This window comes from Suricata suricatta, chromosome 2, assembly GCF_006229205.1.
Source record: "Suricata suricatta isolate VVHF042 chromosome 2, meerkat_22Aug2017_6uvM2_HiC, whole genome shotgun sequence".
Taxonomy (NCBI): Eukaryota; Metazoa; Chordata; class Mammalia; order Carnivora; family Herpestidae; genus Suricata; species Suricata suricatta.
This window is the reverse complement of record NC_043701.1, coordinates 146,016,823-146,027,916: the sequence shown is the minus strand read 5'-3', so window position 1 is coordinate 146,027,916 and position 11,094 is coordinate 146,016,823. Positions and strand designations below refer to the sequence as shown.

Sequence of the window (11,094 nt, the reverse complement as noted above, 5' to 3'; positions counted from 1 at the left end):
TCCCAGGAGCTTGGGATCCTCAATGCTAAGCCCCAGAATGAGGACACAAGCCCACTCCCAAACTGCACAGGTCTTAAGAGGTCCTTGGGCAATGAAGTCAGGCTGGGCCAAGCCTTTGCCCTGGGCTCCACCACCCCACAGTCCCGGCCCCACATGCCTGTCCACTGTCAGCTCACATGGGCCAGGCTGGGAGAATAGGCTCACAGGCCTCCCAGCTCTAGCTATGTCCCACCAGGTGAAAAACCCCACACCTTGGGGCGCCTGGGTGGCTTGATTGGTTGGGCATCCAACTTCTGCTCAGGTCATGCTCTCACAGTTTGTGGGTTTAGGCCCCGCGTCGGGCTCTGTGCTGACAGCTAGCTCAAAGCCTGGAGCCTATTTTTGGATTCTGTATCTCCCTCCCTCTCTGACCCTCCCTGCTCACACTGTCTCTCTCTGTCTCTCAAAAATAAATAAAAAACATTTAAAATATTTTTAAAAAAAAAAAGAAAAGAAAAACCCCACACCAGGCTTCTTGCCTTTTCCCATCCGTTTCTGCCTTCCCTCCTCCCAAGAACCGCATTGGCTGGGAATAAATCCTTAAGCCAAAGGAATGAGGTGATAATGGCACCATTTCGGGCACTGCAACGTATTTGGGGGCCAGTGGCCACCTTTTCTCCCCTTCCTGAGGCCAGCCCCTGACCCAGTGACCAACAAGGGAGCTGGCTCTTAGCAGCAGCCCCAGGCCCTTCTGGGATGCCCGGTGCCCTGGTACGGATGTATACCCCACCTCTCACACCCTGTCAACCAGCAAGGGTGCAGACAGCCCGTCTCATTCCACGAGGATTCCAAAGAGCCTGGCACAGGATATGAACTCAGTAAATTCTTGTGGTTCATGACTGCACTGCACTGACCACCGCATGCTCTGGGGAAGCAGCTCAGGCTTTGGCTGGGCTGGCCTGGCCCTGAATCCCAGCCACCACCTCCAGCAGTCCAACGGGGCATGTCAGCCATTGCCTTGACAAATACCTGTGGTTTCACCCATAAAATGGGGCAAGTGGGCGAAAACTCAACAAGGGAAGGTGACAAGCACAGTGTGTGGCACATAGGAGGTCTTCAACAGTGTTGGTGGCCTTCCCCAAAGACCCAGCCAGTCCTTGTCATATGGGGCCCCACCTTTCACAGCAGGAATTGGTTATCTCGCAGCCCTGCTTTAAAATAAAGCCACCAAGAGTCCTAGGGGAACTCATGGAAGAGTTCTGAGAAGAGACTAAACAGAACGCCAACTATTTTTACAGAAAAATCAGGATCTCCCTTATGCACAGTGCTGAAAGTCTGTCCCCAAGTTCAGAGCCTGGGTGTGCAGAGACATGGCTCTTGGGAATCAAGCCCTTAAAAACCAGCCCAGCTGCGAGGAGGAGGAAGCCCCTAGGCTGCAGTCCTGTGCTCTGGGGTCAGCCAACGGCAGAGATGTGTCCATGGCTGCCAGCAGGTCCAAGGAGCACGGGGCACTGTCCCGGGCCTGGGGCTGAGTCCACGGGCTCAGGATAGCTCTGAGGGTCACAGCTCCTCACTCGGGAGCTGCGCTGGAGCAGCCGCAGCAGCTGGGGCGCCGCAGGGACTGCATGACAGCGCGCAGTGGCCCCCTCCGGCCCTCTGCGGACAGGCTGTCTTCGCTGGTGGGCGCCCGCTGCAGCTGCTCAAACTGCATCTCCAGATGCTTCTGGATGGCCACACCGAGCACCTCAGGGTCCACTGCAGCTCCATACACCTCCCAGGTCATGCCCTCAGCATCCCATCGCACATCCCGCACAGGGGATGGCGCCTCCTCCAGGCTGGACCCCAGGGTTACCTCTGGGAATGTGTGCAGGGCCATGGGGGCTTCCAGAGGCGGGCTGGTGGCCACAGCCTTGCAGACTGCCACAGGGGCTGCCTGCACACCAGCATCCTGGGCAGACAGAGAGGACGCCAGCACGGGGGCCAAGTCACTGGCTGAGGTCATGGTCCACACATCCTTGGTCCTGGTGCCAGGCTCCATGGCTAAGCTGGTGGGACCCCTAGGGTGGGCACAGCAGTGGGAATGCCCAGGGAGCCCCCCAGGCAACCTGCACTGGAACTTCACCCCATGTTGAGCCTGCAGCCCAGACTCACTCACCGATGCCACTAGTTTGGGAAAGGCCAGGATCCCTGGGGCTGGAAGGGCATGGCAGCAGCCACCGTTCCCCATCTCCCTCATACCACAAAGTAGAGTTCCTGGTGACAGGGCATGGCAGGAGGTGGTGGCTGGCTGCCCAGCAGCTTTGGGCTCTGCCTGGGGGCTGCTGCTGTGGGTGGGGGTCTCTCCCGGGTCTAGAGGCCCCACCCACACCTGACGCTCCTCCAGTGTCCAGGCTGAGTTCGACGTCCCTTCCTCTGGAGCCAGGTCCCCTTCTAGGCCCACAGGGGCCTGGCCCCCGTGGCCAGAGGTACTACAGGGCTGCAGCCGAGCCCTGTGCACAGGTGAACTGCCAAGGGCTGAGCAGCTGAGGCTGGCCTTATGGGTGCCACTGTGGCCACGGGTCTGGGTGCTCCGGACCAGGTCCGAGTGGCTCCTCTGCATGGCAGCGGCACCAGGGGCCCGCAGGCGACCCAGCTCACCACCACCCACTGTGGACACATTGCCCACAGTGCTGCTCCGCCAGTGGCCTGCAGCACGGGGCCGGGGCCGGGGGCTGGAGGCCTGTGTCTGCTCCGGGCTCTTAGCGGGCTGCTCCTCTTCCTCGGGGACACGTGGACCGGTGTCAGCCTCACCCAGCTGGGCCTGCCATACGGTGCTGCTGGCACTCTTGCGGAGCTCTGGTCTCTGCCCCTGGCCTTCACCCAACAGGCTGGAAGAGCTCCGGGACAGGGGCTGCGGGAAGGGGCTCCGGGGCGGCCGGGCACCCTGGTCAGGGCGGCTGGTGCTCATGGCTGCCTGCAGGAGAGAGAGGGAGGGAATGCAGTTGAAACGACTCTGTTCTGGTGCCAGGCACAAAGGGGCACAGCTTCAGCCCTCAGCTGCCTGCTGGCTCAGAGACAGAAGCAGAACAGTGATAGGACACCAGACACTCCAAATCGAGATCATCACACATTCTACACGGATGACACTGCAAATATCTAATAACCAGTACCAAGCAATTAGAAGCAGTCCTAGGGTAGGTCCTGGATTACATGGAGGGAGGGAAACCCATGGGAGAGGCTGTCTGTGGGGACACCGGGGGCGGGAGCTCTGGGACAACACCTCTTAGTCAACCAGCACAGGAGTATCGCAGTATTTTCATAACCAGTAAAGCTGGACTGGCAAATACTGGCTGGGTTCCTCCCAGAACTGCCCGCCTCCATCTTGCTTTGGACCGGGGCCTCCTGGGTACAGAGTTGGGGTTCAGGAGAGGTTTGTGAGATGAATGAACAGTGAACAGAGGACACACAGAGGACACGCCCTAGGTTCTCCCCTGCCCCCCTCCCCATTCTCTCTGGCCTAGCCTGGTTGAGCGGTCATGTCTCTGGGACTTAGTATTGGCAGCTGTGAAGGGGAAGGGGTTTTTGGACTCCCTTTTCTGGCTCCAGGGTAGGGAGAGACCCCACGCACCAGCCCTGTACACACAGGACACTCGGCAAACGCACATTCATTCCACAACCATTTCAGAGCACCTACTACATGCCAGGCCCTGGGGTTAGGGGACATGGAACGAACTTTATCCTGTGCCTCCAGGAATGCGGTCTAATAGCACCAATCAGGAATCAGTGTGCTTGCACCCTCTTCACCTCCCTCCTTCCCTGCCATTCCTGTCCCTTCCTCCAGCCACACAGACCCCTCTGGACCTGCTCTCTGATTCATCTACAGCCTAGACTCAGCACTGACCCCTTCAACCTCAGCATCTCCTCCCGGAGAAGCTCTCCCAAGCTGGGCTGCCTCCATCTCCAGCTGAGCACTGTCTCGCCTGGATGCAAAAACATGGCCATGCTACCAACCCGAAGCTGTCAAAGCAGGCTTGTGGTCCGTCCCCCTGTGCATCCAGCACCCAGTGCTGACCTGACACACAGCCGACCCTCAGAGAATGTCTGCCAGGTGCCTGGCCAAGAGATCAAGAAAATACAAGCGTAAGCCCTCAGAGGGAAGTGCTGAGTACCAAAAAACGGGGTCTGAGAAGGCATTTCCAGGAGAGCTCCCTTTGCGTGATGGATCAGAAAAGGGTCCAGCCAGGTGAGTCGAGTCTGGAGAGACAGGAAGGAGAGGTGCCGGGAAAGGAGAAACAGCATGAGCAGAAGGCAAGGAGGCACATGAGGGGGGAGCAGTGGGCTGCAGGCTGGGCAGGGCCCCACAGGGAGGAAGTGAAGCCAGGGCACCTGGGCCAGCCTGGCCCTGGCCAAAGCTGTGAATGAGGACTATCTCCCTGAGACTCCCTGCAGGGCAGGACCAGCTGGAGAAACAAGGTGGGGGAAGAAGCAACAGCCACCGAAATTTGGGCAATCCCGGTCCTGCCCTACTGCCCCCCTGGGCTGATAACAACTGCCAGGAAAGCAGCCGTCTCCACCTGAAAGGGAATGTGGAAGGGGCTCTCAGAAACAGTTTCCGCATAATTACAAACTCCTTCTGCCCCAGGACTAGGGGGGGGACGGGGGGGGGCGGGGGGGCAGCTGCTGGCTGTCCAAGCCCACCGGGGAGGATGTTTCTAGAGCTGCAGTCCCCTGAGAGCTCGAGGATTGCTGTGGCGTCCAGGGCAGCACAGCTTCTGTGCTGATGGAAAGAAAGATCTGCACCATCCAATATGATCGGCACGGGGTACGTGTGTCTACTGAGGACCAGACAGGTAGCAGTGCTACCAAGAGCCGGCTTCCTAATTAACTTAAATTTAAGCAATTTAAATGTAAATGGCCGGAAGTGCCTAATGACTACCGTACTGAACCCTGCAGCTCTAGACACAGCTCCTGCCTGGGCAAGAGTGTCCCATCCCTGCTGCTCCTTGGGCTAAAGCCAGACTGGTCCCTGGAAGGGCCAAGAAAAGGATGGGTAGCCAAGAAAGAACAAGAACCCAGGCCCTGTCCTCAAGGAGCTCTAAGATGGATGTATAAACAGAGAAGGGCAGCAAAGCCATTAATGATCACAGTGATGATACTGAGAACAGCTCCCAGTACCCACCCACCCTGTGCCAGGCCCACAGTGTGCCTTCCACACACTGTCTTATTTAATTGTCAGAGCAGCCTCATGAGATACATTAACCCCCTTCTACAGGTGAAGAGGCCAAAGCTTAGAGAGGTTTACTGACCTGCCCACAGGCATGGTGATGGCTAAGCCAGGAAGCAAACCCAGGAGTGTCTAAGGTTTTCTGTGCCCACCCCGAGTACTGTGTGGACCTCCCCTGTGGCCACCTTTTGACTCATTTGTGGCCCTGACTCAGCTGAAGCCCCAGCACCCAACACAGCATCTGGCACTGGCAGGGGTGCCCATGACATGCCAGTGGAATGACTGAATGAGTGGGAACCAAGCCTGGACCCCCCACCCCACCCGCTTCTTATTGGTTTCTCAGATTGCCTGGAGTCAGGAAGGCAGGAGATATACCTGCTAGCTGGGAAAGCTATGATCCCCAGGAGCCCTGGGCAGGTGACAAGCACCTAGCTGCAGGTCCAAGAATACCAAGAAAGCCCTATCTAGACAGCCGACACAGCCTCTGGCTGAACCCCACCTACCCCAAACCCTCCTCGGGAGCAGGGCCATATCGAGCCAGGCCTGGCCCAACCCCCCCCCCCCAGAGGTGGGATGAGTCTGTCCCCTCAAACCCCTCCAGGGGCTAGTGAGAAGCCACCAGTGACCAAGGGTCCCACTGTGCCTGCCTCACCAGGTGGCTGTCCAGTGCCCAAGACTAGCCATCACCCAGAGAGAGCAGTGACCACAGGGAGTGGGTAACTGTTGCTTCCCTTCCCCACCTCACCCCAAGTGACAGGTGACAAAACTGAGACTCAGAGCAGCTCGGAAATTTCAGAGAGCACACAGCTGAACCTCAACAGGATATTTCTCTTACAATCTGGCCTTCCCAGCTTTGAAGGAGGGAAGTACTCTGAGAAATGTCACTCAGGTTATCCCAGGAAAAGGAGGTTCCCCACATCCCTAAGGAGGGGGGCCTCCCAGGGAGTGAGTGGAGCTGACAGAATGACCTTTGGAGCTGTGGGTAAGCAGGTGGGACAAGGCGTCTGCTTCTAACCCTGACTCTTCCCCTTCCTGTGAAAGCACCCTTAGGTGGACGCCTAACCTCCCTGCACCTCAGTTCTCCAGTCTACAGAACAGAAGTAAATCTCCACTGCAAGGGTGCTGTGAAGCCTAATATGATGGAACAGCAACTGCTAATAATAATTTCTTCTTTCCTCCTCCCATCAGGAGTGGCCTGTGCTCAAGGTATCACAGGGACTAGTACTGGGGGACAGAAAGGCCTTTGTAGGAAGCCATTGAGACACCCAACATGTTAGCCTAGTCTTGGTTCCCAATCCTTCCTGTCTTCAGTTCATCCTGGACCCCAGTCACCACCTATGTCCCCATGTCCCCACCACTAAACTGAGCTTCCCAAACCTTAATTTGGGAGGATACACGTGCACATGCTTACACATGCGTGCACGTGGACACACTTGTGTGGAAACACACAAGTTTGGCATCTGCTTTCAAACTGGCTTGAGTGGTGTGCCCACCCACCTCACAATCATGTAAAAGGCTCCAGTTTCACCCTCAGGAGACCCTAGGAAGATGTTTTAGCACAAGATAAATGACAGGTGCATGGGGGTATCCAAGACCCTGGGTGTTCTTTGACACCTTATTCTCTCTCCTGCCCCATTTGATGCCAAGGCTGCACTGTGGCCATGCCTCGTGGCCAATACAGGATGCTCCTGCTGTCTCCGTTCTGCTGGTCAGTATACGGAAGAACAGATTCACCTACAGCAATCGACCAATGCTATTTTGATAAAACCTTCTAGTTCTGCAGAAACTTTCAAACTGGCCCAACCAAAGCAACTGCTATGTTGAGTTGGTCAGAGATTCTAGCTCCCACCATATCACCCAGCGGAGGAGCCCAGGCCTTTTGGGGTGTGCCCAGGGGAACTACCAAAGCCACTCCAAGCAAGCCCTGTCTCAGCCTGCACTGTGGCATCCAGTTACATCTCTTGTTAAGGGACAGGCATTTGGATGATGACTTCTACTTTCAGCAAAACCAAAAGACCCACGTGGGCAGGAGGGGAAACTGCTCCAATGTTAAAATATGGACTTTAACCTTCAGGGACCAGGTAGGGCTACATACCACACAAACCCCGCATTGGATGGTGGGGCGTGGCAACCTCTAGCAGGTGGCCTGATCCATCCCAACAGAAAAAGGGGGCCTGAACAGACCACTCAAGGCTAACGTTGGGCAATGCAGCAAGAAGCATTGCTGGGCTACCAAGTAGGACTGTTGGAAGGAGACAAAATCTGCTCATCACAGAGAAGATAAAGGCACCTTAAGTACAAAATGCCCATGTCACAAGTTGTGCCAGTAAAGGGTCCTGGGATAGTGGTGAGGCAAAGGTCCAAAGGACCCAGCTCTGCTCACTAGAGAGAGGCCAAGGCCCCCACCAGCCCCAGAGCTTCCTCTCCTGAGGAGGATTTGCCCACACTTCCCAGGAGGCATCTGGGGTGGAGAAGGTAAGCCTCCAGGCCCAGGTGCCCCCAAACAGAGGCAGCCCAGGTAGCTGGTGTGTCCCTACCTGCATGCCCCCAGGCACCTAGACATCCGTGCACCAGCATGGGCCCGAGCCACACCGTGGCCACATCAGAGGCCGACGCACAGGCCCGTTTACTGTGGGAGCCTGCAGGAAATAGCATCTCCACAGCTGCGCTCTGCACACTAACCGTGCAGGCCGCCTCTGGCTGTGGGGCCAAAGGCCTGAACACATCACACCATACACTCTCCCCCAGAGCATGGTTCCCTTCCCGCCCCTCCGCACAAAGCCCACCCGACTCCGGGAGAAAGTCTTCAACACAATCCCCCAAACTAGGTTACAGATCTTCCCAGGAGCAAAGGGAATGACTGAGGGAAGCTGAGGCTGCGGGGCAAAAGGGGTGGGAATGGAGGGCAGAAGGAGGGAAGAGAGGTCTGGGGCTGGGGGGGGCAGGGAAGGGTAGAGAGAGGGGAAAGGGTGGGAAAGGGAGGAGGAACGGGAGGGGACGGCGATAGCAGCGGGGGTGGAGGCAGAGGAAGACAGGGTCCTAGACAGAGTGCTGGAAATGGGAGGATGGGCAGACGAGATGAGGAAGAGGGGAAGGGATAGGCGATGAGAGGAGGGACGCGGCCATGGGGGGCGCTGAGCACTAGGCAGGGGTGGGATGCGGAGGGTCTGGGCGCACGCTGAGGTGAGGAGTGGGGTTCTGGGGCGCAAGAAAGGTAGGCACCGCCCATCCCACTACCCTCCCCCGCCCCCCACCCCCACCGCGGGCACGCACACTGCCGGCCTCTCACCTACTCTCCTGCCCGGGGCCGCGCAGGCCGGCGGAAGCGCTCCTCCTGTGGCCGCCACAGGTGCCCGGCGCAGCGGCCCAAGATGGAGCCGGAGCCGGAGCCGGCCCGAAAACACCGCCCGCCGCCACCCGCCCGGTCCGCGGAGCCAACACCCGGGTGGCGCCCGGGGCGGCTGGGGGGAACCCGGGAGGAGGGGAGGAAGGGGGGCAGGGGCCCTACTCACCTGGACCCGCCCCCGCGCTTCAACGCCCGCGTTGGCGTCCCGGCCCCGCCCCCGGGACACGGTCTGGCCCGCCCCCACGGCCCCTTGGCTCTTGACACTGCCCCCAGCCCAGTGAGCCTGGAGCCCCACCCTTCTGTCCACGAGCCCCCAGTCCTCCTTCCCGAGCTCAGGGCAAGTCTCTACTGTCCGTCTCTGCGGTCCCGCCCCACCACGATCCCTTGTTTTACCAGCCTGACCAACAAACCTCCAACAAAGCCATCTTCCCGACCTGCCCCCACCCCAGAGTCTTACAGGCTTGGCTCCCCACAGCCCTCTAGCCCCCGACCCAGCCCCCAAGTACACTTCCTCATTGCCTCGCCTCCTCGATCCCTTCACCACAACCCTCACCAAGTCCACAGGTCCCCTGGCGACCCCCTTCCTCACGGTCCCTCCTCGTGTTTTTCGTCATTCTGGCCCCGCCCTCCACAAGTTTCTGGCCTCCCACCCCACCCTCGAGAACCCATTGCTCCAGGGCCACCCACCCTCGGATACCAGGCCGGTCCCCCATCATCCCGCCCCTAAGCACCTGTTCTCCAAGCCCTGAATTCCACAGTCCCATCCTCCCAGATACACATTCTTGGACTCCAAGACTGACCCTGGTCATTTGAGCTTCGCCTGCACGGCCCCTCCATGCAAACAGCCTTGTCCCCAGAGCCCTCTGCCTGGCTCCCAGGAGCCCAGCCTGGTAGACCCCATTTCCAGAATTGCGTCCCTAGCCCCATCCCCAAAGCCTGTATTCTCCCACCCTTTTTCCCTCCCGTGTCCCCAACCCAACCCCACTCCAGGCATTCAATCACCAGCCTGCTGCCATGGATCCCAACAGCTGGCATGCACAATGACTGTGAGTGAGAAGGTGAGCCAATCCCACCCAAGCCCGCACTCCAACTCGCCTGCTTCCTTTATGCCATCCCTCTCTCACTCCCTGCCTACCTCTCTGCCCCACTCTAGAAAGTGTCCAGGCCCTAGGAATGCCTGGTTTTGCCTCCGTTCCCTCTGTGTCCTCCAATCTCTGATGGCCACTGGCTGGGCTTAGGGTTCACATACTCACAGCAGGCGGCCACCCACACAGGCCTGCCCATGACACCTTCAGGTCTCTAGATGTTCCTGCCACCCACCCTCAGAGCCACACAATAAGAAGAGTGTGACCTGTCTCAGGGCCCCAGTCTCTGAGAATTGAGTCCCAATATTGACTCCAATTCCAGGAACCCCTGATTTGCTTCTCCAACCTTTTGCCAAGGGGGGGTCTGCATACCGTTGGTCCAGTGCCCCTAGAAGTCAATGCCTCTCCGCTCCTCCTCCAGTTTGGGAAGACCTCAGGCCCCAGCCTCACCTTGCCAGCCTCTCCCAGCCCTGCTCTAAGCCCAGAGCATCAGGAGAGGGTCAGCAGAAAGCCCTACAGCCCCTGGACTAAGGTGGAGAGTGGAAAGCCTCGGCAGGAATGTGCACCATTCACTACCCTTCCCCCAGCCCCTAGCCTGGCACCTAGCCCCAGACAGGTGCGTGCAGCACTAGTCAACAGGTGTGGCTGGTACCTCACGCCCAGCCGCGCCCCCCCCCAGTATGTTCCCTGCATGTGGGGCCCATCCCAGCCTTAGTATCCCTGTCTGTCGTCCTGAACTGCCGCTCATCAGATTATCTCATGGACCAAAGGAGAGAACGATACTACATTCACACGCAGCCTCTGGGCCACTCACACTTCCCCACCTGAATTTTAACACAGGCATCCGTGCCTCCCCATGCCCACCCCCTCCAACCTGAAATCCTGCTGCTTACCTCCTCTGCCCCTCTCATCACAGTCAGTTACAGCTTCAAGTTGGGGCTCACTCACTGGGGGAGTCGGTGACATTCTGCTCAGAAAGACTCAGACTGCCCTAAGCACCCCTTTCCAATGGGGTCTTTAAGCACCGACCCAGGGTCTGGCAGATAGCTATGCAGGGCATGGTAAGCACTGGAGGGTAACGGGAATGTCCAAGCGGAGGCCACAGGCCCTGTCCTCCCAGCACACACAGATGGGCACGGGGATCCTGCCCAAAGGGGACAGATGGGAGATTAGTTTGAGGAGGTCACCAACCCACTCTTGCTGCTGCCTAGCAATTAGAGCCCCTCCTTTCACATCCCAGAAATCATATTCATATTCCCTGTTTAGGGAAGTCAAATGAGCCCCAAGAAGGGATGAGCTGCCTGGGGTTACACTGAGAGTTGGTGCCAGTCCCTGGGGCTTCCTGCTCTTATACGAGAGCCATCTGAGAACCTCAAGACGGATGTTTTCAAGGAGGTGGGTGTCCACCTACAGATGCAGCCTGGCTGGACCTGCCACCAGGGTCTCTGAGCATCACCCTGGCCTTGGCATCTTGGCCAGGT

General features: G+C 58.3%; 1 protein-coding gene across 2 annotated transcripts in view; it reads right to left on the bottom strand.

The window, feature by feature from the left end:
• Positions 1 to 504: 504 nt before the first annotated feature.
• GPRIN2 (G protein regulated inducer of neurite outgrowth 2) overlaps positions 505 to 11,094 on the bottom strand; it is a 27,829-nt gene continuing 17,239 nt past the window's right edge. The window contains exons 1-2 of one of the 2 annotated variants that reach the window (XM_029932075.1): positions 8,472 to 8,661; positions 505 to 2,932 (exon numbers count right to left, since the gene is read on the bottom strand). In XM_029932075.1, coding sequence (XP_029787935.1) covers positions 1,550 to 2,926 — 1,377 coding nt within the window. In that variant the 5' untranslated portion in view covers positions 2,927 to 2,932; positions 8,472 to 8,661 and the 3' untranslated portion in view covers positions 505 to 1,549. Of the gene's footprint in view, positions 2,933 to 8,471; positions 8,662 to 11,094 lie in introns of those variants that run through there. The other variant, XM_029932076.1, reaches the window with a different exon arrangement.